Source organism: Cydia fagiglandana, chromosome Z (genome assembly GCF_963556715.1).
Source record: "Cydia fagiglandana chromosome Z, ilCydFagi1.1, whole genome shotgun sequence".
Lineage (NCBI taxonomy): Eukaryota > Metazoa > Arthropoda > Insecta > Lepidoptera > Tortricidae > Cydia > Cydia fagiglandana.
Genome location: NC_085959.1, coordinates 34,708,281 through 34,735,983, shown reverse-complemented (window position 1 = coordinate 34,735,983; position 27,703 = coordinate 34,708,281). Strand labels below are relative to the sequence as shown.

The 27,703-nt window shown below is 35.2% G+C and overlaps 3 protein-coding genes across 3 annotated transcripts in view; 1 reads left to right on the top strand and 2 right to left on the bottom strand.

Annotated features, from left to right (window-relative positions):
• Nucleotides 1-27,703, top strand: part of LOC134678556 (probable nucleoporin Nup54) — a 294,899-nt gene that overhangs the window by 191,582 nt on the left and 75,614 nt on the right. The window lies entirely within an intron of this gene.
• Nucleotides 503-27,447, bottom strand: LOC134678573 (probable maleylacetoacetate isomerase 1). Its single transcript, XM_063537197.1, has 5 exons — nt 27,401-27,447; nt 26,651-26,834; nt 6,377-6,495; nt 1,240-1,463; nt 503-883 (listed from the first exon to the last, which is right to left on the bottom strand). The coding sequence occupies exons 1-5, from the start codon at nt 27,410-27,412 to the stop codon at nt 769-771; spliced, it is 654 nt and encodes a 217-aa protein (XP_063393267.1). The 5' UTR covers nt 27,413-27,447; the 3' UTR covers nt 503-768.
• LOC134678355 (uncharacterized) lies at nt 14,241-16,042 on the bottom strand. The gene is made up of 2 exons (XM_063536899.1): nt 14,711-16,042; nt 14,241-14,340 (listed from the first exon to the last, which is right to left on the bottom strand). The coding sequence occupies exons 1-2, from the start codon at nt 15,815-15,817 to the stop codon at nt 14,323-14,325; spliced, it is 1,125 nt and encodes a 374-aa protein (XP_063392969.1). The 5' UTR covers nt 15,818-16,042; the 3' UTR covers nt 14,241-14,322.

Sequence of the window (27,703 nt, the reverse complement as noted above, 5' to 3'; positions counted from 1 at the left end):
AGAATAAACTGAGATTATATTTACCTAGCGTATGTTTATTTATTTATTAACAAAACTAAACCTCAAATCCATAAGCAAACAATAATAGACTTCATTTGAACATTACGGAATAACATTTAAATAAAAGACAATATAAAACGATAATTTTAAAAACTACTTAACTTAGTACTGCATTATTAAAACTAGCTAGTCAACTAGCTAATCAAAGAGGTTAATGTTAAAGTCAGAAATGTAAAAGTTGACTGAACTTATCGATAGCTGAAAAGGTCGATAAAATTCAACGTTCCAACTCTATTGACGTTTGGTTTTGCAGTGAGTAATTCCGCCCTCTGCTGATCATTTTGTTCTGTTCAAGTCAGAGAATAAATATTTATTGTTTTTTTTATAAGTGCCTATAATATACATACCTATTTTTATACAATAATATATTATCAATATGTCAGGTGTATTCAGAAAGAGGTAAATATTTGCGTTGGTATTTGTTGAATAAAATCAGCCGGTGTAAACATAAGTATTTATTTTTATTACAATTAAGCGCTTTTATACATTACCGTGAATGTCCACGTCAATGGCACGTATTACCGACTGCTGTTGACGGCCGCGATATGCTGTTACTGTTGCACGGTAATATATTAAAAGCGCCCATTCGGTTATCTGTGTGCTGATTAACAATTACACTGATACAATATACAAGCCAAGACTATAAAAGTTTTGTAAAAGGTATAGGAAACTTAACATTCTTTAAACATGTTGAAATGCAATGCGCTTTTACTGGGATCCAAGTTTTACTTTATCGGGGTGTGTGGCCGCAAACACGTTGTCTTTGAGAAGTGCTTCGTAAATTTTTGCGACCGTTGGATATGTATTGATGTTTATCTTGTGCCTGTAAACATTATCAATAATGGACACCGTTATTGTAGCTTTTAAGATTAAGCCTTAGCTTATACGATGCAACGTTTCAAGTATTTTATGATAATTATTTGATAAACATAATTTAAGTTGTTTCTTTCAATTCCGAAGTCCGCTACTCGTAAATCAAAGATTTGGGTCACGCAATAGCTTTTACGCTAGCGCCTGCCTTCAGATCTTTTTTTTAGACCAAAGGGAAATACTCGTAACAAGGTTAAGTTCGGTTTCCTCGTAGTTTTCCTTCACCGGAAAGAACCGGTAAAGATTAAATTTAAATGATTTCTGTGACATCCGCGCTGAGGTTTGCGCGTTCTTTATTTGAAAACTTACCTTCCAATAGCGTTGTAGACTTGAGGTACGAGACAGATATCGGCATGAGTAAGCTGGTCGCTGACGCAGTACATGCGGTCCCGTGCGATTCTCGACAACAGCTCTTCCAGCGTCTCGAGACCGCGCTCGGTCCAGTGACGGACGAACATCGTGTACTGCGCCTCATTCTCGAACGAACCTCGGAGCCCGACGTTTTGTAGCGGCTGAATGCCGGAAACTACTGTCTGTAGAATAATCAAAGATGTTACGAACTATACTTTTGTGATAGTGCCACGGAATAGGAAGGAAACCTTTTTGACAATAATAAATATTTCAACACTGACTGTACAGTTAAACAGTCATCTACTACTTATCGAGGCGATTCATAAGGGCCCAAATTCAATGAGGTTGCGTTGTGTTAGTTATCAAAGTGTTTGAATTGCCACTATCGATCTCCATCATCAGATCAGCTCAATGTTAATTATTATAATATCACATCATATCATATTATTATATGAATATTTTACCTCAATTGCATAGCAAAAAGTGACCTAACACTTATTAAAGACAACTTTGCAAGTTAAAATTTTGTTATTTTCACTAGAAGATTGTTAAATCGTTAGGTTGCTGGGGGCCTTGCCAAGATGACAATCGTAGGTACTTACATCGATAAATCCCGAACGAAAAGACAAAATGTATCGGGCTGACAGATGCTACGAAAAGTCATATTAGGTACTACGAGTATTTTCATACATTATTTAAGTATCGATTGGTGTATATCTAACTACCCATGATTGTCTGACACTTAGAGACCTTTACATCTCTAAGTCAACTTAGGCTAGTAATTATGTGAAGCTATACTGTCTTTTTATGTAACATATGAGCACAAAATGCCGTGTCTTACAGCTACATGTTATTACTATTTTAATATTAATATAGGCCGGTAGCTTGAACATGTCATGCTCGCTTAAAAGTCTTTGCTTACGGTGGCGTCGTTGATCGGGTCGCCACTTTCCCGAATGAAGGTTGAGGGAGGCGATGAGATACCTGGCGAGGTTGCGGAAGAGTACTTCGGCGTTCCTGGGACCTCGCCGTATAGCAGCGAGGCGGCAACAGAGGGGTTTTAGTGGGTAAACCTGGGGTCTCATGAGCCCACAACAGGGAGTCCCACATAACCATCCCGGCCCGTCCCCGCGCCGGGGTGGTATGCGTAAAGCATTTCCCCTCTTTAAAAAAAAAAAAAAAGGCGATGAGATACGCGTCATACTCGTGAACGGGTGCTGTTTGTGGAGACTGGTCTGTTTAAGCTAACACGAGCTATTATACTTAGTAACTTAATTTTTATTAATTAATTACAGTGAGACGCCTCATTCTGTTCTCGTATGTTTCTTTTCTCTTAATTATACAGGATATTGACTCTTGGAGACCCTATATATCTCTAAGGATAACTTGATAAACTATATAATCTTATAGTTCTGACACCTAGAGACATTTACATCTCTAAATATTATAGATTTTTTTTGTGTGTTTTTTTATCTGTATTTTGTATGTAATTCGACATTAAGAGACCATATACATCTCTTAGTAATTGTAATACGTTAGATTGAATTGTTAGTTTTATTTGATAAAATTGTTGATGTTATTATTTTTGCTTTTATGTTAATTCAATGTTGACGTGTAAAAGTGCCCTTGTGGCCTATTTGCTGAATAAATGTTGATGTTTGATGATGTCATCTTGGCTATCCCCCTGCATGGCTAAGATGGATGTCATTTACCACAATACAGTAATAAGGTACTATGTATATCATTTTCATAGCTCGAGAATTCAGTCACACACCCCAACGTCCACCATATATAGTTCGCTCCACCGTCGCCAAAGCTATGGAGCTCACTCATCTTCCTTGCGTTATCTCGGCATTTTGCCACGGCTCATGAGAGCCTGGGGCCCGCTTAGTTGATAACTAGGCAACTGGTGAATATCAAATGATATTTCGTGCATAAGTTCAGAAAAAGTCATTTGTACGACCCGGGGTTTGAACCCGCGACCTTCGGATTGAAAGTCGCACGCTCTTACCGTTAGGCCACCAGCGCTTATCATGACTAAATTTATGGTGATATATTTATTATTTTTGCATACTACGTGCTTGTAAGATATTCTTAGTATGTAACATTTTTGTAATCTGCGTCATAATACAACATATACAATACAGGGTTGGGCAGATTAAGTGTCCTAGTTTTGTACTGCCATTTTACTTAAATATAGCGCAACTTTTTTTTAACTATTTTATTTTTTATTAATCGAGAATTGATGCGTCTTTATGATTTCTAGACGTCAGCTTGATATCTATTGTTTTTATATTGTTATCAACATGACGCGGAACGCCAGCTCGTTGTAAATTTATACAAGCAAAAATTCCGAACGTGCAAGATATTATTTTTTCCAATGAAAAGATGTTTCAATTGCAAGATAGCCACAATCAACAAAATTATCGCGTTTACGGTGCTTCATTAAGGGATATTCCAGTAGACAAATTAGCCGTACAGCGGTTTCAAAGCGTTCGTCGGCTGTCATGGTATGGGGTGCCACTTGGGTGCCATATCACCTAGGGGCAAACTACCACTGCTGTTCATTGACCGGGGAGTAAAAATTAACTACGACTATTATATTCTGAACGTGTTGCAGGGTCATATGCTAGAAAATATCCGAAAGTTGTTTGGGGATGACTATTATTGCTTTCAACAAGACAGTGCCCCGTCTCACAAAGCTAAACGTACACAAGATCGGTGTCGAACAAATTTGACAGATTTTATACCGTGGCAAGAATGGCTTGCATCTTCACCAGACTTGTATCCGTTGGACTTTTCTATATGGGGATTGGCAGCACACAGGGAATGAATTTAAATTCATTCAATCATCGGTTGGTCAAGATATGTGACGATATACCAGATGAGGTAGTGCGTGCCGCGTGCAACTCATTCTATGGTAGAATGCGTAAAGATATACAGGTTAAAGGAGAGCGATTTGAGCTAATGAATTAATTTTGTAAATATAGAGTATGCTTAAAATAAAAACAAGTTTAATATTCACATTTGAAGCTTTGTTTTAATTTTATGGTTATTTAAAACTAGGACACTTAATCTGTCCAACCCTGTATATAGAAATAACAAGGCCTAAATAGAAAAATATTGCAATGCGATTTTCTGTTGTATCTGCAAACAATACATCGGAAAAGCTGATACTTACATAAATACATAAGTACGAGTACACAGAATAAGATGGAAACTCAATAAAGGTATTTTATTAATATGCTTTCTTAATCCGATTGAAACGATTTGTCTAAAGCATGTCTAAAGCCAATTAAAGAGCTTCAACGAGACATTATATTCATTGAAAAATAAAAATAAAAGATATTCAATAATTGGCTAATTAGTTATTACTTCAATCGGGTTACTGAACTTACTGAAGAAATTCAGGATTTCGTATATTATTTTTGTATAAAATATTATTAAGTGGGACTTACCTAATAATAGGCAGGTTGTTAACTTGTTGTTTTTATGGTATTAGTTCCTAACTGTGAATTTTTAAGAAGTCCATTAATCTTGTTTGTACAGACAGTTATACAACTAAAAATATACATAATTGGAAATGGCGTACCTATTATAATCTTATGATCATAACCAATCGGGGATTATAAATTATCATTCTTATTTATCTTAGGTCTTAGGTTAGGATTTTATAATATTAATATAAAACTAAAACATAAACACTTACAAAATCATAAAAAATACATATAAACACATTATAAAAAACCTAACCTAGGGTGCCGCCCATAACTTATCATAATTATAATTATTGTGGAAGATCCACCGCAAGATATTGGCACCCACACGTCAAGAGGACGATCTTTTTGACAGGAACTGTGAACCGACTTAGTGCCACTTGCACCATCCCACTTAACCCGGGTTAGTGGGATGGTGCGAGCGGCGTTAAGTACTAGTAATGTATTAATATTCCAAATATTACGTAACTTTTCGATTGAGTTCACGCTGTCGCTAACTTCAATCACAATAAAATGCTAACTCGTGGTAGCCGTGCAGTTTTTGGAGACTAAGGAAAAATATTTTTCTAAATCTGTTGAGAAATAATGGAACTCTGAGGTACGAAATCTTAAGAATAATAAGAAAAAAATAACATACGTACAAGCGTATTGAGACTCCTTTTAGAAGTCGCTTATTTAAAAATGCTTTTTTTTAATTTCAATACAAATCCTTTAATTACATACTTTAAACGCAACGCCGTATATTATGTTACATACCTTTTTCCATTCATGCCAAATTTGAATTGATTCCCGAAACGTCCGCGTCGTAAGGGATCACTAAGAAGGGATTATTGGAAATCCGGATTCACGGGTCAAAACGGATAAATGAATTACGACAAAAAATGTGAACTGAATTAATATAAATCGTTTTTTTAACCAGACGAATTCCTGAAATCATTTGGTACTATGTATGATCAAGATCAATCTCATGATTTCAAAGTTTGATAATGATGAATTAAAAAAAAGACCTAAAGGCCGCAATTAGATTTTATTGCTCTATTCTGATTCCATCATTCTTACCAATTCACTGTCAGTATAATGTCATTTCTAGTATCATTACTTTGACATAACTCCAATACTGACGGAAATTATCAAAACAAACTTCATTACTTGCCGTCATTCCTTCATGACACTCCCTACACTATCACTAAAAACGTCATTCCGTCAAAGTAATGTCAGTATCCATGATAGTGTCGGGGCCGTATATTGGTTTCATATCAATAAGAAATATTAGTGTATCTTTTGAAAACACAAATTTATATTGATATTGAAGTTACTTTGATACCTCTTCTTTCTATAGGTATACATCTCGCTCGCACTAATATGCGAGTATGATGCAAGTATGAGCCATAGTACCTAACCCTATTCCACGGTACACGTACAATAAAAAAATACTCAAGTCAAGGAATGCAAATAATATTTAAATACTTCTTTCCTTTTTTTAATTTTCTTGGTTAACTTATCTAATGTGTGGTAGCAAAGCCAATGCGCATACCTAAAAGTAAAGTTACCACGTCCATGGTCCTATATCTGTACCGAGTTCAGGGTACAGGGTTTACCTCAACAATCTCCCTCATCCGGGCCCTGAGCAGCGGAGTGGCGGGCGCCAGGCTCGGCTGTGGGCGGGTGTCTTCTAAGTACTGCAGAATGGTCATGGATTCTACTAGCGTCACACCATCTGAAAGTGATTCCAATATTCGTGACGATGATTGATAAACGCAAAACACTGACTTTCTCATGACACTCTCGATATTAGAAGGGGGTAATCCATTAATTACTTCACACGTTTAGAGAGGGGGTCAAGAAAATGTGACATATTGTGACATGGGGGGGGGGGGGGAGACAGAAACTTTGTGACGTCACTTTAACTTCATCAGTAACCGAAAATTTATTTAAATTATTTTATTCGCTGTACATTTAAATAACAAGTTTTTAAAACGATAATCGTTTTTATTCGTTTAATTTTCTTTCCTAAGCAGTTTTGGGTTATAAAATTACTAATATTTACATCGTCAAAAATATTTTGATAAAATATTAATAATACTTAGGTACTTACTTAATTCGATTTGGCGATTTCGTAAAAAAATGTGACGTTACACTAGGGGGGGGGGGAGGGGTTTGCCAAATGTGACCAAGTGTGACAAGGCGCGGGGGATGGGTCAAAAACCTAGAAATTCGTGTGACGTAATTAATGGATGACCCCAAGAGAGTGATCTAAAATTAATTAAATTAAATAAAATAATAATTTAATTCAGGCAAGACCCATATAAGTGTTAGTATAACAGGACTTAAATACTAATACTAATGAGGTTGCGTTGTCAGTCATGGCATTCTCTTCGAGGTTAAGTTTCTTGAAATTAACTATTTTTTCTGTCAAGAATAAAAACGGGCCACAGACTACTCCACGTTATTCTAAATATCATTGTAAAAATCAATTACGAAACGAATACCTAATTCAGTCAATTCTGCTTTTTTGAATTGCGATATTGTTATATTTCGTGTGTTGTTAATGTTTTGTTTTCTTTTATGTAATATAGTTACATGTTGAATTTGTCTGGTAGTGGTAAGTGATTTGGTTATATGGAAAAACAAATTAAAAAAAAAAAACCATGTGACTGCATAAATTGCGAATACGGCGTATTTGGGTGATCCACTTAGATATAAGAGTATCTGTATGTCTGTGTCGGCGCGTTATTGCTCTCTGGCGTGTCAGCAGGTGGGTAATCGACGTAATCGTAAATGCAACGAGTAACTTTATTGGTCCTCTTGGTACGCGACTCAAAATGATCTGTACATGTTTTATGAAATACATTCCTTTTAGTCGTAACTAGCCGGCCCTGTCCTTGTTTGCCACTTATAAAGGTACGTATATAGAAATATCTTTAATATGCTGCCTATTACTTGTATGTAAAAGTATAGGAGGATTTAACATCGTAGTCATCACTCGGCACCCCAAGAAAGCTACAGGTACTTCGTAGTCAGCAAAGTATTAGTATAGAAGTTTGTATTTTATGGAATGCCGACAATAGCGAGGCACGTTTGATTTTCTAGTTTTATAGCAATAATAAAGTGTTGTTTAAATTAGATTTAAATCCTATCATAATTTGTCTAATTCTTTTAACAGTGAATAGGCCTCACAATAGCCAATATTGTAGGCAATCGCAATCACTTAATTTTAATCATTCTGTGTCTAGAAATAAAAAGCCTGCCCAATTGACCCGGCTGCCGTCTGCGGCCGACTGCGATAGCTGGGTTTATCAATCACTTTCTATGGCTGCGTTGGTTTTGGTTATACTCGTATCAGGGGCCGATTCGACCTCGGACCTCAAACCTCAGACCTCAGAAAACTATTCATTTAATTTTGATATTTGTGGCTATGTCACGAATGAATTGTCCAATAAGTATTTAATGACGACCTATGACAACAGTTTTGCCTTTATTCAGTTAAGGATAGATTCTGGTTACGGCAGATTCTGGTTATGACAGATTCGTTTTATGGCAGATTCGTGTTAGGGTAGATATTGGACAGTCGCGACTAAAAACTATGACACTTGATAACAATTTAAAACCGAACAGTGAACTGAGATGATTTTTTATCTAAGTATGTAATATTAGATCGACGCGATATTCTGATCTTGTTTTTCACTAAATGAATGAGCGCGCCGCGTTGTTTTTAATTCAGACGTCTTTGCACCTTTCAGCCACTTTTTTGAAGATTATTGAATTACTAGCTGTTGCCCGCGACTTCGTCCGCGTGGAATCTTATCTTCAACATTTTACATCTTTAGTACCTATAATTTTCATATCCAAGCAATGTTGAAATTAAGTACTTTTCTTTTTTAGAAAGTTGTATGAAGTTTTAAGTCAAGTGGATTTTGATGTTGGTTGCTGAAATTACTTTTCTTGTATTCTCATAATAGGTACCTATGCCCTTATACAAAGATTCAAGTTCCGCATTCCGCATTCACAAAATATCTGATCTCCATACAAACTTTCAACCCCTTTCTCACCACCTTGGGGGATGATTTTCAAAAGTGCTTGAATTAGTTTTCATGTTTTTTAATTTATTACCTTTTTTTCCAAAAAGTTAGAGTTCCTAGCTTAAAATTAAATTTACACCCCAAGACGAATTTTCATCCCCTTTTTAGCCCCCTTAGGGATTGAATTTCCAAAAACGTTGCAATTACTTTTTTTTGTAATCGGCTATTATGTCTTTCTAAAAAGTTTCAAAGCATTTGTAATGGATTCAAACTTTGAACCCCATTTTAACCCTGTTAGGGGATGAATTTTACAAATCGCTGAAATCACTTTTATTGTCTTCTAATAATATCCCCAAATACAAAGATTCAAATCCCGCGCTTGAAAAAATGCATGATATCCATACAAACTTTCAACCCCGTTTTCACCACCATAGGGATGAATTTTCAAAAACGCTGAAATTAGTTTTCTTGTATTTTAATATAATACCTTTTTACAAAATTTCAAGTTCCTAGCTTCAAATAAAATTTGCACCTGAAGACGAACTTTCATCCCCTTTTTAACCCCCTTAGGGGTTGAATTTCCAAGAACGTTGCAATTACTTTTTTTTTGTAATCGGCTATTATGCCTTTCTAAGAATTTTCAAAGCATTTGTAATGGATTTAAACTTTGAAACCCATTTTAACCCTGTTAGGGGATGAATTTTACAAAAGGCTGAAATTACTTTTATTGTCTTCTAATATTATCCCCAAATACAAAGATTCAAGTCCCGCGCTCGAAAAAATGTTTGATATCCATACAAACTTTCAACCCCTTTTTCACCACCTTAGGGGATGAATTTTCAAAAACGCTGAAATTAGTTTTCTTGTATTTTAATTTAAAACGTTTTTACAAAGTTTCAAGTTCCTTGCTTAAAATAAAATTTGCACCCGCAGACGAACTTCCATCCCCTTTTTAACCCCCTTAGGGGTTGAAATTCCAAAAATGTTGCAATCAATTTTTTTTGTAATCGGCTATTATGCCTTTCTAAGAAGTTTCAAACCATTTGTAATGGATTCAAACTTTCAACCCCTTTTTAACCCTGTTAGGGGATAAATTTTACAAAACGCTGAAATTACTTTTCATGTCTTCTAATAATATCCCTAAATACAAAGATTCAAGTCCCACACTCGAAAAAATGTTTGATGTCCATACAAACTTTCAACCCCCTTTTCACCACCATAGGGATGAATTTTCAAAAACGCTGAAATTAGTTTTCTTGTATTTTAATATAATACCTTTTTACAAAATTTCAAGTTCCTAGCTTCAAATAAAATTTGCACCTGAAGACGAACTTTCATCCCCTTTTTAACCCCCTTAGGGGTTGAATTTCCAAGAACGTTGCAATTACTTTTTTTTTGTAATCGGCTATTATGCCTTTCTACGAAGTTTCAAAGCATTTGTAATGGATTAAGATTTTCACCCCCTTTTTAACCCTGTTAGGGGATAAATTTTACAAAACGCTGAAATTACTTTTCCTGTCTTCTAATAATATCCCTAAATACAAAGATTCAAGTCCACCACTTGAAAATTTTTTTGATATCCATACAAACTTTCAACCCTTTTTTCATCACCTTAGGGGATGAATTTTCAAAAACGCTGAAATTAGTTTTCTTGTATTTTAATAATATATCTTTTTACGAAGTTTCAAATTCCTAGCTTAAAAGAAAACTTTAACCCCATACAAACTTTCATCCCCTTTTTAACCCCCTTAGAGGTTGAATTTCTCAAAATCGCTTCTTATCTCTTGTACACTTTATAAATGCAATCTGGTGTGCAAATTTCAACTTTCTGGCTTTAGTAGTTTCGGCTCTGCGTTGATGAATCAGTCAGTCAGTCAGTCAGGACACTTGCATTTATATATATAGATTCGTCTTTTGTCGAACCGAAGTTCGGAAATTGCGGGCATCTTTCTCTTTCACTCTAATTATGCCTTAATTGGAGTAAATGAGAAAGATGTCCGCAATTTGGAATTCCGGTTTTCTCGGTAGGCCTCCTGGCACAGAATAAGTAATAGTACTACCGTACAGAAAGGACAAAACCGAAGTTTGACAGCGATTGAGGGTCGAATCAAGATATCCATTTCTAACTTATAGCACTATCCCTTTCGACTATTTAGGGTTGTCAAAATTCAAGTAATTATCGTATCGGTGGTCGTGAACGCAAAGAGACGTCAAGTTGTATCAACCCTAATAATTGCTCGGAGCAATGCTGAGCCGAACGGAGCCGAGTTTGCCCGAAGTCAGGAGTGTCTCCCCACTGCCCCTGGCCCCTATTTCATCACGGTGACAGGTAGGTAGATAGATACACAACCGAAAAGAGAACCTCCTTTTCAGATATGAAAGTCGGTTAAAAAATAGATCACTTAATAAATTTAATGCTGTTAAACTGAGTGTCGTTACTCGTTACACATACTATCCACTTTTATTGATGATTGTATTTCTGCCCTAACACGAATCTGCCATAAAAAGAATCTGCCATAACCAGAATCTGTCCTTAACCGAATAAGGGCAGTCTTGAATGATTCACGGTTAGTTTCACTAGACTTCTTACATCGACCGGTACCGAAATTATAATAATACGGTTCTCATTACGTATTACTTCATTATTACGTTCCTCTTGAACCTAGGTGTGATGTCTTAATTATTCAAACACAAATTAATTAATGTAGTTTATTTATTAATAAGACACTATCTAACCATGTACACGGACGCCATCATTGGCAAAGACAAGACCATAGAGAAAGTAAACATAAGGGGGTGTACAGACACCACACTCTCCCCACCAGAACTCAGACAGTTCAAAAATTATATCAACAAGCTTATGAAATAAACAAAAGCAACTCTTAGAGCATAACAATTAATTGTTAACTTAGGTACTAAAGACTAAATAACATAACCCAAAACTTACATAGGTGCTTATTCTAACAAACTATCACTACAGTTAATCATTTGGTTAACATGCCTTTTCCACATAACACCATCAACATCAATGATGTAAGTGGTATCCGGAATGGATTCTTCTACAATTACTCCTTGAATCCAAGGTTTATGATCTTTCCTATAATCTCTCAACATTACCTTCTCCCCTACTGTAAATTTAACTAATCTACTACCCGATGCCAACCTTGCTTGTTTTTCTAACATCTCCAATGACTTATCAGCAATAGACTGTGGCCTAAGCAATGAAAATCTAGACCTAAGCTCCCTTTGATAAAGAAGTTTAGCAGGCGTAACCCCCGTAGTACTGTGGGGCATATTACGATAATCAAAAAGAAATAGATTAATTGCAGATTTGATGTTATATCCACTCTCTTTAATTTTCGTCACGTGGCTTTTAAATATTTCAACAAAACGTTCCGCGGCACCGTTGGTCGCCGGGTGATATGGAGGAGAAAAGGTATGTTTTATTTGTTTACATTCACAATATCTCTTAAACTCTATACTTGCAAAGGACGGTCCATTATCCGTGACCAGGTGTACCGGATAACCGTGTCTAGCAAACAATGTTTCTAATACCTCTATGGTTTGAGTAGAGCCGATTTTATTCATTTCTATTATTTCAGGCCATTTTGAGTAGCTATCTATGACTATTAAATACATCTTATTATAAAACGGTCCACAGTAGTCTGCATGCAGACGATGCCAGACTGTGGGTGGTATTGGCCACGATTTCTGAATGCCTTTTGTGGGGTTATTTCGATTAGTTAAGCATGTTATGCAATTATTAGTTATACTTTCAATATCTGCATCAACCCCGGGCCACCAGAAAAAGGAACGTGCCACTTGTTTCATACGCACAGTGCCAAAATGGCTCTTGTGCAGTTCAGATAAGACTGAGTCTCTCAATGATTTTGGAATTATTATTCTGTAACCCCAGAAAAGGCAATCTCTGTCACTACTAATTTCATTTTTCTTATTGAAATATGGTAACAACTCTTTATCAACATTTTTTTTGTCAGGCCAACCGTCAGTATTGTATCTAATGATTTGTGTTAATATGGGATCCTTTTTTGTATCAGCTTGTATGGATTTCCAATTTAAAACTTTAATTTCTGAATTTTCTATATGATAAATACAGCTTTCCTCTGCGTCACGACATATGGGGTGGAAATCTAATACTACATTATTTAAGTCCGAGGAAGTTCTTGATAAAAAATCTGCTGGATTTATATTTGACTTAATATGTTTGATTTTATAATTAAATGCTGATAGGAAAATAGCATAATGTTGCAGTCTTTTTGCTGCCATTTTAGGTATGCCCTTATTGGGACCAAAAATTCTAACAAGAGCAGCATTGTCAGTTTCTAGTTCAAACGGTCTACCATACGTATAATTATAAAATTTTGTGATGCCGTATATGATAGACATGGCTTCTTTGTCGATTGTGGAGTATTTTTGTTCAGTGGAATTTAGTTTCTTGCTAGCATAAGCTATTGGTCTCACTGTACCATCATAGTCCCTATTCGATAAAACTGCTGCCAGCCCAGTGTCTGATGCATCACATGAAAGTATCAAAGGTAGGTTAGGGTTGTAATGTCTTAGATTATGAATTGATGCTAACTTTTCTTTTATCAAAGCAAATGCATTTTCACAGTCACTGGACCAGATAAATTTATTTTTCTGTGTACATTCATACAGTGGTGTTAGTATAGAAGCCATGTTTTTTAAAAATCTAGCATAATAATTCACTTTTCCCAAAAATGACCTCAGCATTGTGATGTTTGTAGGCGCTTTTGCCTGCAATAAAGGTTCAATATTTGATTTAATAACACTGATGTCATTTTTTGTAATTCTAAATCCAAATACATCTATGTGTTTTTTGAATAACTTGCATTTTTCAATTTTCAACTTGAACTGACTTTCTTTTAATTTGTCTAACACTTTGCAAAGAGTATTCATTACATCAGAGATACTTTTTCCTACTATATAAATATTATCAATAAATACTACTGTATTAGGAATATTTGCTAATTTAGTATGCATTATGCGCTGGAAAGATCCAGGTCCTGTGCTGACTCCATACGGTAGATACTTATATTTGTAAGTACCCATTTCTGTTACAATTGTTGTTAATTCCTGTGACTTTTCATCTAAAGGAGCCTGTAAGTATGCTTCCTTCAAATCAAGTTCGCAGAAGTATTCACCTTCTTTTAATATGTCTAACATATCATCAAGGTGTGGCAGTGGAAAATGGTCAACTTCTAAATGAGGGTTTAATGTGACTTTGTAATCACCACAAAGTCGTACTGAGCCATCAGGTTTAATGACTGGAACTACAGGTGTTGCCCACTCGCTATGTTCCACTGGTGCTATACGATTATTTTCGAGTAATCTCTCTATTTCTAATTTTACCTTTTCCTTCAGAGCGAAGGGCACTCTTCTTGCTGGAAGGCACTTAGGTTGAGCCCCTTTCTTTAATTTTAATGTAATTGAGTCACCATTACTGTTGCCCCAATCTGCTGCGAATACTTCTGCGTACTTCTTTTTCACAAAACATTCTGCCTCTGAAACAGTAGTACAGTTGTAATTAATGTTGATGTCATTAATTTCAAACTTTGGGGGCCACAGATTAAGATTAAACAACCAGTCACGACCAATTATTCGTGGTATATTACCTTGGGCTACAAAAACATTTAATTCCTTGTTTATACCTTTATAGCTAACCTGTAATTTTTCTAAAATGCCCAATGGCTGAGATTCCGTTTGGTCAAAATTAATAAATTTTGCTTTACATTTAATAATTGGTTTCAATGGAAACAACTTATTTTTGTCAGTTAAAGATATCACCGTAACCTCTGAACCTGTGTCCAATTGAAAGTCAAGATTAATTCCCTCAACGGCTAGTTGCATGTAAAAAGGAGGTACTTTACTTACATTCACTGTATAAACATCATATTCATTAAATAAGTCTTTGACAGATTCTTCAACACTGCCGCTATCTCCTTCTGTTTTTGTAGAGTTGGTCAAGTCCTCATTTTGAAGTAAGTATGTGCGATTATACCTGGGATTTTGTGGGCATACCTTAAAAATGTGGCCCTGTTTACCACACTCTGAACAAAATTTTTTTAATAATCGACAATCTTTTTTAATATGGTTTGTATTCCCACAGCAAAAACACTTCAAATTGCGGGGTGGTACAGGGTTACTGCGGTTAATCCTTCTATTTGATGTATTGTTTCTGTTTGATTGACCGTAGAAGAACATAGTTGAGGAGTCATGTTCCTGCGCACTGCCTCCACTTTGCCGCCAAGCTACCTCCACTGATCTGGCCAACTTTATTATGTCTTCAAGCTTCCTTGAATCACTTTTAAGAAGTTCAAATTTAACTAGTTTAGACTGAACTCCATCAATCAACTTTTCTGTAATTTGGTCGTCTGCATCCTTGAAATCGCATTTGCTAGCCAGTTTTTTTAATTCTGTGACATAATCCTCGATGTTTTCCTGTGGTAGTTGGTTTCTAGCACGGAACGCGGCGCGCTCGAGCGATACAAATTTTTGACTCACATATTTCTTCCTCAATACTTCTGTCAACTCCTCGTACGGTAGATCAATGGGTTTCTTGGGAGCACATAAACATTTGACTGTCTCAAACACTGCCGGTGTTAATTTTGTTAATAACAAGGGCGCCTTTTTATTATCAGCGATATCGTTTAAAGATATGTAACATTCAAGTTGCTGCTCAAAGCATTCGTACTTTTTTCCGTCAAAAGGTTGAAGGTTAGAATTTGATGTCATTTTTTCCATGTTTACTGCACTTCGAGATTTTTCTTCGGACTGTGTTTTGCGCTTGTTTTTACAGTACGCAACCAATAGTTGCCGTAGTTCATCTACCGTTGAATTTTCATCAAAAACAATGTTTAACTTGTTAAGCGTCGTGTGTAATTCACTTTTTGTTAATTTATAGACCCATGAAGTCTTATCGTATTGCACAATTATTGAGTCATCTGATGTTGAAGATTCTGAAGATGTTTCTCCCGACATTCGTTCGCTTTATTTGGTGGCTTCACTTTTAAAACAAAAGATGATGGCTATCATAATCACTCATGTTCATATATCACTCGTAAATCGGTTATTTTAGTTGTGTTATGCTTAATTTTGCACTGTAGGTCTTCCAAGTACTCGTCGCCAATGTGATGTCTTAATTATTCAAACACAAATTAATTAATGTAGTTTATTTATTAATAAGACACTATCTAACCATGTACACGGACGCCATCATTGGCAAAGACAAGACCATAGAGAAAGTAAACATAAGGGGGTGTACAGACACCACACTAGGTGTATGTTTTTCTTATCAGGTTTTGCCTATAGGTACCTACCGCCCGACAAGGTCACGTATACGAGTGCACTAGCCGCGCCCCTGCCTTTGATCACCGTCCCGAGTGCGCATCGTCATAGACACGCAACTATCCAACTATTTGCGTCTTTCCCTACAGACCTGCTCTTGTGTATTTACTTACATACTAATTTCCGGGTTTAAACGGAAATTAACAGATGGTAAGTAAATATACTTGAATTATGTAATGTATTAAATTGAATTGATTGTATAAAATTGCGCAGGAGCCCAAGACTCATTTTGGGTCGCTGCGTCATTAAGTAAATACTTAAGTATAAAATTGTTTGCATATGACAATCCATTTAAAACGTAGTTCCAGGTGAATTGATAATTATTCTATCACGAATAACATTGGTAGAGTGAATCTGAGAAGCGTATAATATTCATGGTCAGGACCGTGGATATAATATGCTTTGTTTCCAATCGGAGAAGCATATGATCACTATAAGTTCCGACTTGTTAAAACGAATTTAGAGTCCTTCTAAACTAATTTTGACAGAACAAAGTGTGTAGATGTCATTATAAACTTCATACTTTTATAGAAATTGAAGTTTATGATGCACTCCCACACTTTTTCACTGCAAAATCTGTGCATTTAGCTTAGTCCAACTTTGCTGTGTTAAACAGTGCGAGACTTTAAATACTCGTACTGGTCAAAATGTTTCGTTGAAAGTTGAAACATTTATAAATTTATTATTATCTACAGTCCACCATGATATTTAGTGAGTTTTATTTAACCTACAGATTATAAATGAATCCAAAAGTCAGGAACCCAAAATGAGTCTGTCTTTGACATAAAATATAATGACGTGTTTTAAACGATTGTAGCGTCATCTGCACTAAGCTTTACGTCATTTATGAGAATGATGGTGTCCTGGGCTAATTGTAATCGTATCGTACTCACCGTTTTATATTTCAATTTACCCCGCTTTTAACTTAACAGTAAGGTGCCAGTTAAAAAGTTTCATCCTGTTTCAGTGTTTCTTGTGCAAATACGAATCCTTTATCGAGAACGTAGACAAATATGCAGTCAGGGGGCCGATTTTTAAAATTCGACTGCTTGATTTCGTGTATTTCGGTCAATAATATCTCCACTACTAGGCATTTAAATTCTACTAATAGAATTGAAAACGAGTGGTAAATACCACTAGATTCTCAATTTCTATCGCTCGTATTTCAAAAATTAGCGATTGGCCATTGTCCACCGATTTTCGAGTGAAATCGAACGCACGAATTTCAAAAATCGGCCCCCAGAACGCCGACGCAAATGGCAGTTTTGTATTTTGTTCTAAGAGAATAAAACAACAATAAATATCACTTGCAATAAGTGCCTGTAGCAAAATTTAAAAGAAAGACACTTAAGGATCACTCACATTAGACCGGGCCGTGTCAGGGCCGGAGGTTCCGGGGCTTACTTTTCTATGACATGACAGGCGATCACGTGATGCTTTTCATATAAAACGATGCACTGGAAGCTCCGGCCCGGAAACGGCCCGGTCTAACTTGAGTCATCCTTTACTCATGATCAAATGGAAACTATTGCGTCTATTAAGACGATACAATGACCCAAATACCAATTCAGGCGTAGTTTTTCTATATGTACTTACAGTTATACTAAGGCAACGGCTTCCATTGGTTGATAAATTGAGATGTTATTGACCGCTCAATTTATACAGGGGCCCAATTTGACTAGAGAAAGAGATATAATGTGACGCTTTTGTATCAAAGCCTGTAAATGCGACTACTATTACTGCTAAATAAAACCGATGTGCGGTCGGAAAGTTAATAAAATTGAGAATTTCCACTTTGAAAAATTTCGGAATCTTGTCATATCATTTCATTTATTATTTAATATCAAACATTATTTTCATTGTTTATCAATATAAATTTTCCTTTTTAATAATGAAAGTAGGTATCCTTTATTTCCTGTCTGCCAACTGGTATGTTTGAAGTTGGTGCCATTGAGCCAAATTTTGAAGCATAGGTACCTTCATCCTGGTGCGTAGGTTGATACCTATTGGTTACGCATATGTACTTAAATGGGCATACTCGTATATTTAATTTTATCCTTTTTGAAGTCGTTTTCCCTTTTTGTACTTAATAACTTTTTGTCAAATGAATTTTTATTAAGTGATATATTTCTGGAATAAAACGTTTGTAAAATTATAACGTACTTTTTTTATACATTTCATTTTTATACAAGTAGTTGTCTGCGAGCGAGATGCTGTGTGAGTAATGGGACATCAGTAACAAATTAATATTAAATAAATATAAAAGTATAACGCCGGTAAGTTACATTTTGAAGATATATATATTACCTCACCTCTAGCTATCGGCATAGGGCTATAGACGTAATTTATGTAAAATCTCCCTCCGCATCTACTTAGACTCGGAGATGCTGCCGTGTTATCATCCTACTTGAATCTCTCCTAAATCGATTCAATCTAGTTACAATGGATTCTCATTTTCGTCCACACAGGTATCAATTTTCTTTAAAGGTATTTTTTAGCGATACCATTATTTTGACTGCTGCGTCGGTTTTAGAAATAACTTGTTGGTAGAAACTTGTTGAGCAGGGAGCAAGGACGTTTTATATAGTAGTATTTAAACAATTACACGAATATAAGTAGGCAGAGAGAAGTTTTACGAGTGTTTGTATATTTGTATAATTGTTGCGGACTAGGTATTTACAGCGTAGGTACATATTTACATATATGATTTAATGCTAGTGACAGTAAATTTTGCATATTTACTGTTGTACGAAAGAGTTATTGATTATAATTGAGAGGTAGTCTAAGAAAAAAACATGCCCTCTAGTTTGTCAGCCGAAACAGAGCCGTTGTACTACGCCATTATGTTTGGTGGTGACTGAGTTGTCAAACGTCAACTTTTGAAAATCAAAGTTAAATGTACGAAACCGTACAGCGCCATCTCGTTTAGCTGTAGAATTTGAAACAAGAAGTCGTCTCACATTTGACACTTATTGCAAATTAATATTCTCCAATTTCAATATTTCATTTTGTTTTAGGTTGTTGATTTTAAGTTTCCATAATCGAAGTAACAACGCCTCGTTCATCTGTCAAACTGTTTATTAAAGGCTTAGCTCGGCCTTTGTCTTGTCGGTGCATGTGGATATGTGACTGTGAGCGGAATATTTACTTAGAATAAACCTTCAGAATTTCAGATAGGTATGCATAGTTAAAACTTGACCCCAAATCATGGGTGCCACCTACCAAGGTGGAACTCATAGTCGAAGCAGAATGTTTGCGAATAGATACGTAAGTACCTAAGCATAACATACGTTAGCATGGACACACTTAGACCTAGAGTATTGTCATGCGAGGAGCTATTGTGGACGATGACACAATGACGCCATTGCGTCACCAACATTCGATTAAGGCAATGATTCGCGTGCCTCTATTATTGCTTTATATTATCCAGCCGAGGCGTGCAACCGAGAGATGATAGGGACTCGAATGCATATAATGTAGGTACTAATTTTTGGATTTATAAGTTGGCGCTTCAAAGATTTCTCAGACGATTTCATTTCCTGTTTTCAGTGTTATTGAAGCAATCAAGCAATCAGGCAATAAAATCCAATTCGACAGCAGTTCTACCTTTTTAATTATTATGACATTAACACACATGTCACAATCATTGAACTATTGTTTATTACTAAGGTATAGAACCGGCACACAGAACCAGTATTTTTGCGCCATGAGTTGAAGTCGTTTTGAGAACAAACCACAGAAGCGGAGCGTGAGTCTCGCCACCCAAACGCCATGAATTTTACGGAGCTTTGTTAGCGTGGTACTCAGGTTGCGATTGCGACAATTTCATCGTTTGTATGGCTTATCTATAGTAATAATATCTCAACGGTCACAATTGAAAGACTTCAGCCGCAGATTGGCCAACATGACCGCCAAGCCATCAACCAATCATGGCCAACCAAGTCCTGAAGAACAAGAAGGAGAATAACGCCAACCAAGTTGGCAACAACAGACCGGGCTGTCGTCACAGCCCGCGACAGAAGCCGCCAAAATGGGCGTAGCCCAGAAATGGCCACCCCACACCCCCAGAAAGGGGGAGTGTCAGATTACTATTACTACGCATTGTTCCTACTGGAGGCCGATATTGATTTGCAATTTTTGAAGTTACTAGGTTTCCAAAAAAAAAAATTTTAATATTTTAAAAACGCAAATCTCAATGTAGGTAAGTAGGTACCTAATATAAAACAAGTGGTCTCGTGTCAAAAGTTAGGATTCTCCATAATTCTAGACAACACTACCTGTACTAACTAATTATGCCCTAGTAATAAGGATCTTTATATCAAATTATCTGTGCCATCCTCTGTTCAGTGAATTCTGGGAACGTGTCCATCCGCCCATTTAATTAAATCTTCATTTCACTTTACCTAGTACCTACTGGAGTACGATTATGACCCGATGTGTTATCTGCCTAGTAAAACTTGTTAATTTAAGAGTGACAACTACTAAATAAACTTTAGTAAACCTGATAAAGCGCGAAATAACTATTGCTCCGACAGATTTTAGCCCCGTAAAATAGCGTAAAATACATTTTTAGTCCCTAGAAAAATAATGATTAAAAAAAATTAAAAAAAAAAATTAAATCTGTTTATTTCACATAAAAAAATATAACATTACACGTTCTTAACCTAGTTATAATCTTTAATATTTAAGATTTTAGTAACTAGGATGAGGGGGACATATTTATTCCCTAATCTTAAGTTCTAATATATTTATTACTTATCATTATGTATTTATGTATGTTTATGTGTAGGTATATGTATTATATTTATTTACTTAACTAATAATTATTCTTGTACTATGGTATTCAGTTCTTTTTTTATTATATACTTAATCTTATTAGGCTTATTACTTATTTCTAGTAATACTCTATTAGGAAAGTTGTTTAGAATAGTAGGTAAGTATGAATTCCAAACTCTATTGCCATATTCATTATTTGTTTTGGGGACTATAAACTGAGGTTCATTGGGTAATTGCCTGAGGTTGGTCGGTCTATGGTATCTATCCAGCTTTCCTAATAAGTCTTTGTATTCAAGAATCACAGCCAGTTTTACTTTATTAAATATACTAAGTACTCTACAATATTGAAACAGTTTATCATAGTTATGCTTATACTTTTGCTTTATTTTTAATGGAACTATGGTTTTTAGTATTCTTATTTGTATATTATAAATTTTTTGCAAGTATGTATTGTATGTTCGTCCTATTAATTTGGTGAAACAAGAGAAATATATTAGGTATGTAAGTACCTACCGTATACACATACTAGAAGGTCTAAGTCAGATTTTTTCTAAAAAATCAATTCGAAGTTACTCTCAGAAATTTAAGTGTCCCAAAATACCTATCCATACAATTTCGTTCCTTCCATTCCGTTACCGTCATAAATAGTCTAGATATGAAAATGATAACGGAATAGAAATAAAATTTTTGGAACACTTTCTTCTTCTTCTTATTAGGATCGATGAGCTCGTGTTTGTGAGTGTATTAGAAAGAATATAATAATTTCCAAATATAAAATATTTGGTTTGATTTAGGTACTACTAAATTTCAAGTACCTCACTGAATAAAATCGTTCCGATACAAACTTTCAACCCAATTTGAACCCCATTAGAGGATTAGGTAATTTATAAAAATGCTGAATTCACGTTGCTTTAATTTTGATATTGTCTCCTTTTATGAAGTTCCAAATTCCCAAGTTCCTCACACAAAATAAATTAGATTCCCTCTACTAACTTTCAACCCTCTTTTTCACAAGTCAAGGGATAAATTAGAAAGGGAAATCTATTTTCTTATTTTCTAATATTGTGCATTTCTACAAAGTATCCCTCCCAGCCCCGATTAAAAAATCGTTCCCGATACAAAATATCAGCCAATTTACACCAATTTACGGGTTGAACTTTCAAAAACCCCGAAACAATTTAACATTGTGTCCTCTTATGGCGTTCGTTCCCGATACAGACTTTCAATCTCCTTTTCATAACCTGAAGGTTCCTAGCTCAAAATAAAACTTGTACCACATACAAACTTTCATCCCCTTTTAACTCTCTATAAGAGTTGAATTTTTCAATTCACGGTATATTTCTTTAAAATCTTGTATGCCAGTTGGACAAACTAATAGTAAATGCCAATGAATGATTACCTGCTACGTTGTTTTTCTTTCGCACTGACGCGTATCGCTTGAGAAATAACTCGAAGTCATTACGCTCGGTGTCTTTAGTGTACTTTTCAGATGAAGTCGTTATTCTCATTCTTGCAACAGTTGGTAACGCCTATAATTAATTGCAACCACTTACGTTGACCTACGTAGGTACCTACTTGTAATACTTAGGCAAAGGATTTGCCGGTCGAATAAACGGATTAATAATAGATAGAGGATGATCCTCAGACTCGACAGACTAGAAGGAAGATGTGCCTCTGACGCACCTTAATATAGGTGTATGATAAGACACTATATAAGTTTATTCACGCTTCCATATAGTATGATTTAATAAAGTATGTTTGAGTAGTTATGAAATCAGAGCTTACCAGCGGTTTCCACTAGTTATTGTAGGATTTATTTTAAATTGTATCTAACACTATTTTTCATTTGATTCCTATAGCGGAGCGACACTTATAGTGCATAAGTAAATAAGTCACTAAATATGCGCCACTACTTCCCCCCATTATATCCCCTTGATCCTTGTTATTTTCTAACAATAAAAAAACTGCGGAATAAAGTTAGTTCTTCCCCCTCCACATGGTTGATCAGTGTTTTTTGCCTGAAATTCGTTTGGCTTTATCCTTATAAAAGAGATTATGTTTTGGTCTTAACATAACTGAGTTATTCATAAATATCCATAGTAAAGCGTCGGACGTCGGGAAAGCATTGACATTACTATAATTTCTATATGTTATTTTAAAATTTAAATAGACTCCAAGCAATAAACGCGGTTATTGTTTACTACAAGGTGGGTCGTAATGTTGTCCATCATATACTTACTATAAGTATGACGTTTAAACTCTCACCAAGCTACTCTAGATACAGGCGGACGCACACGCACACAGGTAGAGGCCTGCCTTCACTGAAAGTTTATTTGGACGTTTTATAAAGTGATAACACGTCTATTTTTGTCTTGTATCACGATACTCGTACGTAGCGAAACTTTATCTTTGTCAACAGCCATATTGAAAAGTTAGCGCTAGAACGGAACGTTGTCGCTTTGCATATTTCTCACGTATGCCCTATTCGATGAATATAAGGATCAAAGCTGGCATGAGGTGTAATCTTTTTCGTATTTCCTTTTGTGCAAATCGAACGGATATTGGCGTTAGGCTCTTATCGCGTGAAGGTGTCGTATATGTCGCTATATATGGCACAATAAGTAATTTCTTTGGCAAAATATATTCTTGACGTCATCTTAGTTACCTACATTTCATTGAGGTTTCAATAAGTACCTATGACTCAGGTACACAACCTATAAACACAAACTACTGAAAACTTAAAAGCAGTGTGTAGGTACAGAGTCGAGATTTAGAGTTGATAAAACCGTTTGTAAAGAGAACCATCATAAACGCCAATTCTATTTTAATTTCTTTTAGTAATACCACTATACGAATATACCTTGTTTGTAAATAAATGATTTTTCAAGACGTGTAAAACGATATCAATATGACGTGAAAAAAGCAACATATCTACTATGTATGTACTGTAATATAATAACGTAGTGCAGGCCTTATTATTTTATATTTTAAAGTGAGGGTCTGGAGACGGATAAGTACTTAGTTTCACTTTCGATTTGTTTTTTTTAATGGGCTGAAGAAGTTTCACTGGTCTTGATAATGTTCTATGAGTGGCTTGGTTATATTTATATTATTTATGTATATCTCAAAATCATTTCATAACAGTCAATTTGGGACTCCATTACGTTTGTAAATGTAATTCCCATTTGTAACTTTTGTAAGCTTTCTATCGGACCACAGTAACACTAGCTTTATTCAATTTGTGGTAATAATTCTATACAACATGATGTATACAGAATGAACATTTTAAATGGGACACTAAGGGTATCTACCAGATCCCAAAATGACCTTAGGAGAATATTTTAATTAACCATTTTAATTACATTTAATGATTTTGGAAAATATTAAGTAATCGAAAAAATCGCTATTTCAGGTAAAAGAAAGTCTTTGAGACTAATTTAGATTAGGGCACTAGAAGAGCCAAAAACAAGCGAAGATGATTTTATTACACGTCGTATGATCATAAAATGAAATAAAATCATATGCTCTTTTTTCATGCCAATAAATACCTTTTAAGCTTAAGGAACAAAGCACGCAGCAACCATAAAAAAATTTAAGACAAAATTAACGACCTTGTTTTTAATAGTCGACTATTTTGACGTAGCAGCACTACGAGTAGATGCAGTAGATGGCCCTCAGTGCCCCATTAAAAATCTGCCCTGTACAAATATACAAAGTATAGACATAAATACAGTTTCAAGCACCTAATCAGTTTAATGAACTCATATACTTCTCAAGAATATAAAGTCCCTAATGGCTTCTAGTTGTTAGTTTATTTGGTTATTACTGTCAGAATTGTTTAACTTAAGTACAAATAATAAAAATATTTACTATAACAGTTATGTATGTGACTAAAATAACTATATTTTTACTGATGACGCCTTGTGTTTAATTATTGCGATTTTGTAAAGTATTCAGACTCAAAGCTTTTGATGTTCAATATGATTTTCTCAATAGCCCTAAGTAAAAACACACCATTTTATGTCCCATTAAATGAAGATTTTTACGGTTTTCCTTAAATTATAGATGCAATTTTGTTTAGAGAGATTGAATCCTTATCAATGGGGATATCGACTGCTGCCATAAATATACTTACATCCTATAACTTTTCTGGTAGCGTATTCTGATAGTAGGTTATAAATTAAATCTAGAATGTGTCAAAGTGACGTTGTCGGTTGAAGAAATTGTCACTCTGATCGTATCATAATTCATACATATCCATAAAAAAACAGATTAAACACAAAACCTGTTATTACAATCGTAATACGCCTCCTGATTTGTTAGTCGGTTCGATTAGTGACAAGCGGTTTGAAAATGTGCTTTATCATAGATATAAATTATTATAATATTACGGCTGCTATTTAACTGATCACCAGATTTAGTAAAATATAATACCAAAAAAATATATTTTACCACCCTAAAATAATGAATGATCACCAAAATTATAACACCATTTTAATGTGAAATGATTACCAATTTTATTACATTTTACTATCCTTTTAAAGGAAATGACACCAAACTAATCATTATTAACCCAAAAATAATAAATGATTACCAAATTTCAAACCCCATTTTAATGTGAAATGATAACCAAATTTGTACATCTTGCTATCCTATTAAAGAAAATGACTCCAAAATAATAATTGTAAACCCAAAAATAGTAAATGATCACAAAAATTGTAACCACATTTTAATTAAAAATGTGCAAATATTTAATATACCTATCGTTGTCCTATTAAATTAATTAATCCACTTCGTCACTTTTTTCTAGTAGCATTTTATTCCTGTAACAGTCGCAGTTCTAATCTAACCTAACGCACTTTTCTAGTAGCATTTCGTTTCTGTAAGGGTCGCAGTTCAAACCTAACCTAACCCACTTTTCTAGTAGCATTTCTTTTCTGCAAGGGTCGCAGTTCAAACCTAACCTAACCCACTTTTCTAGTAGCATTTCGTTTCTGTATGGGTCGCAGTTCAAACCTAACCTAACCCACTTTTCTAGTACCATTTCTTTTCTGTAAGGGTCGCAATTCAAACCTAACCTAACCCACTTTTCTAGTAGCATTCTGTTTCTGTAAGGGTCGCAGTGCTAACCTAACCCGCTTAACTGATAGCAGTTTAACTTACTTTTCTAGTAGCATAACGAAATGCTACTAGAAAAGTAGATTAGGTTAGGTAGGTATGCGGTGCGGGCTACGGGGGGTTGAGCGGGAGGGGCTAGTAATTTTGGCATTAGTTTACTTTATTTTGATATATGTATACATTTTTTGGTAATCATAGTGGTTTATTTAGGTGAAAATATCGCATTAATTTGGTCTTCAAGATTTGGTGATCATTCAATATATTTGGTATTTGAATACAATTTGAAGTGCAGTCGTAATTAAAATGGTTGTACTTTTGTATTTTTAGGCCTTATTTTTTTGGTGTTCAATAATTTTTTTTGGTAAGCATGATTTTTTTATTTAGGGTACCTAAGTATTTTTTGGTGGTCATTATATTTGTAGCCTTATATTACTAGAGAAAGGCCTCAAGATTGCTAATAAAATTTTTGGCAACCGTATCGTGATAAAACAACGCTACGAATTAAAAAAAAACTCTGCTGGCTGAACCTAGCTTCCGTTGGTCACCGTTTGGGCACGAACCTTAAAGACTTACCTATGATAAGGGCCGGGACCTTCTGCGAAGGGCAGATGGCGCGATAGCTCTCAGTCTTCTGCTGCTTTTGTTTGACGATGTCGATGGTCCGCTCCTCGAAAGACAAGCGTTTGGCCACCAGCGCCGCGCGCACGCGCCACGTGCACGAAGACGCCCAGAATGCGTATAGCACGGCCTTCTCACCCTTGATATGAGCAAATAAAACCTAAAGTGTCATTCTAATGGAACTTGATAACTATGTAAACAAAAGTCACTAATAAATTAATCATTCAGAGACAATTTCAATATCATCAATATGGCTGTTTGTTTACATAGTTAGCAAATTCCATTAGATTAGATTTAGAGTGTATCTATCATTTCCTCTTTTTATATCAGCTCCATATCTTGCTTCGTTACTTTCTATACCGACTGCATGGAAATTTCTAACAAAGTGACTTTAACCAAATAGGTTTTTGTAACTAATTTTGAAAAAGGAGGATGTTCTTAATGCGATCGTTGTTTAGATCCTTACATTAAAATTTTTCTCACATTACATTTACATTGATCCTCACTATATAAACTCAGTTTAAATTAAATAGGCATACAAGGTTATTTATATACTGCCCTCCTAAGCCTAAGCGCGGCATCTCAAAAACAAATGACGTTAAAAATTGAATTTTCAGATAAAGAATGTAAGGTGTATGTTTGTATTAAATTTTTAATTGAGATACCACTAATTGGCTTAGCAGGGCAGTATAGGTGCCTACTTACCGGAATCGCCATGGCCGTATTAGTTATGCGAATTTAACATAATATTATTAACTGATACAGTATTAAATTGATCTGAGGATATGATAAGTGAGGTTAGTTTGTTTTGTTTTATAAACTAACGTTCGGATACACGCCACGAAGGTTTCCCTTTGTCGGATTGAACCGTGATAACTCGGTACTTGTTGTGATAACTGATAAGAAGTTCTAGAGGTGACCCTGCAAGCTGTATTGTATTTTATAATCTCTGTTAAACTTAGTCAGTTACTCGTTCCTCGTAAATATCCAACTTTACGAAATTATTAA

Bases quoted from the DNA above. Each gene is read 5' to 3' on its own strand.
- LOC134678573 (XM_063537197.1), bottom strand. The intron at 1,464-6,376 runs GTAAACCCTGTA...ATTATTCTACAG, and splicing joins GGATGAGGGAGATTGTTGAG to ACAGTAGTTTCCGGCATTCA. The intron at 884-1,239 runs GTAAGTTTTCAA...TAATGTTTACAG, and splicing joins GTCTACAACGCTATTGGAAG to GCACAAGATAAACATCAATA.
- LOC134678355 (XM_063536899.1), bottom strand. From the start codon at position 15,817: ATGTCGGGAGAAACATCTTCAGAATCTTCAACATCAGATGACTCAATA.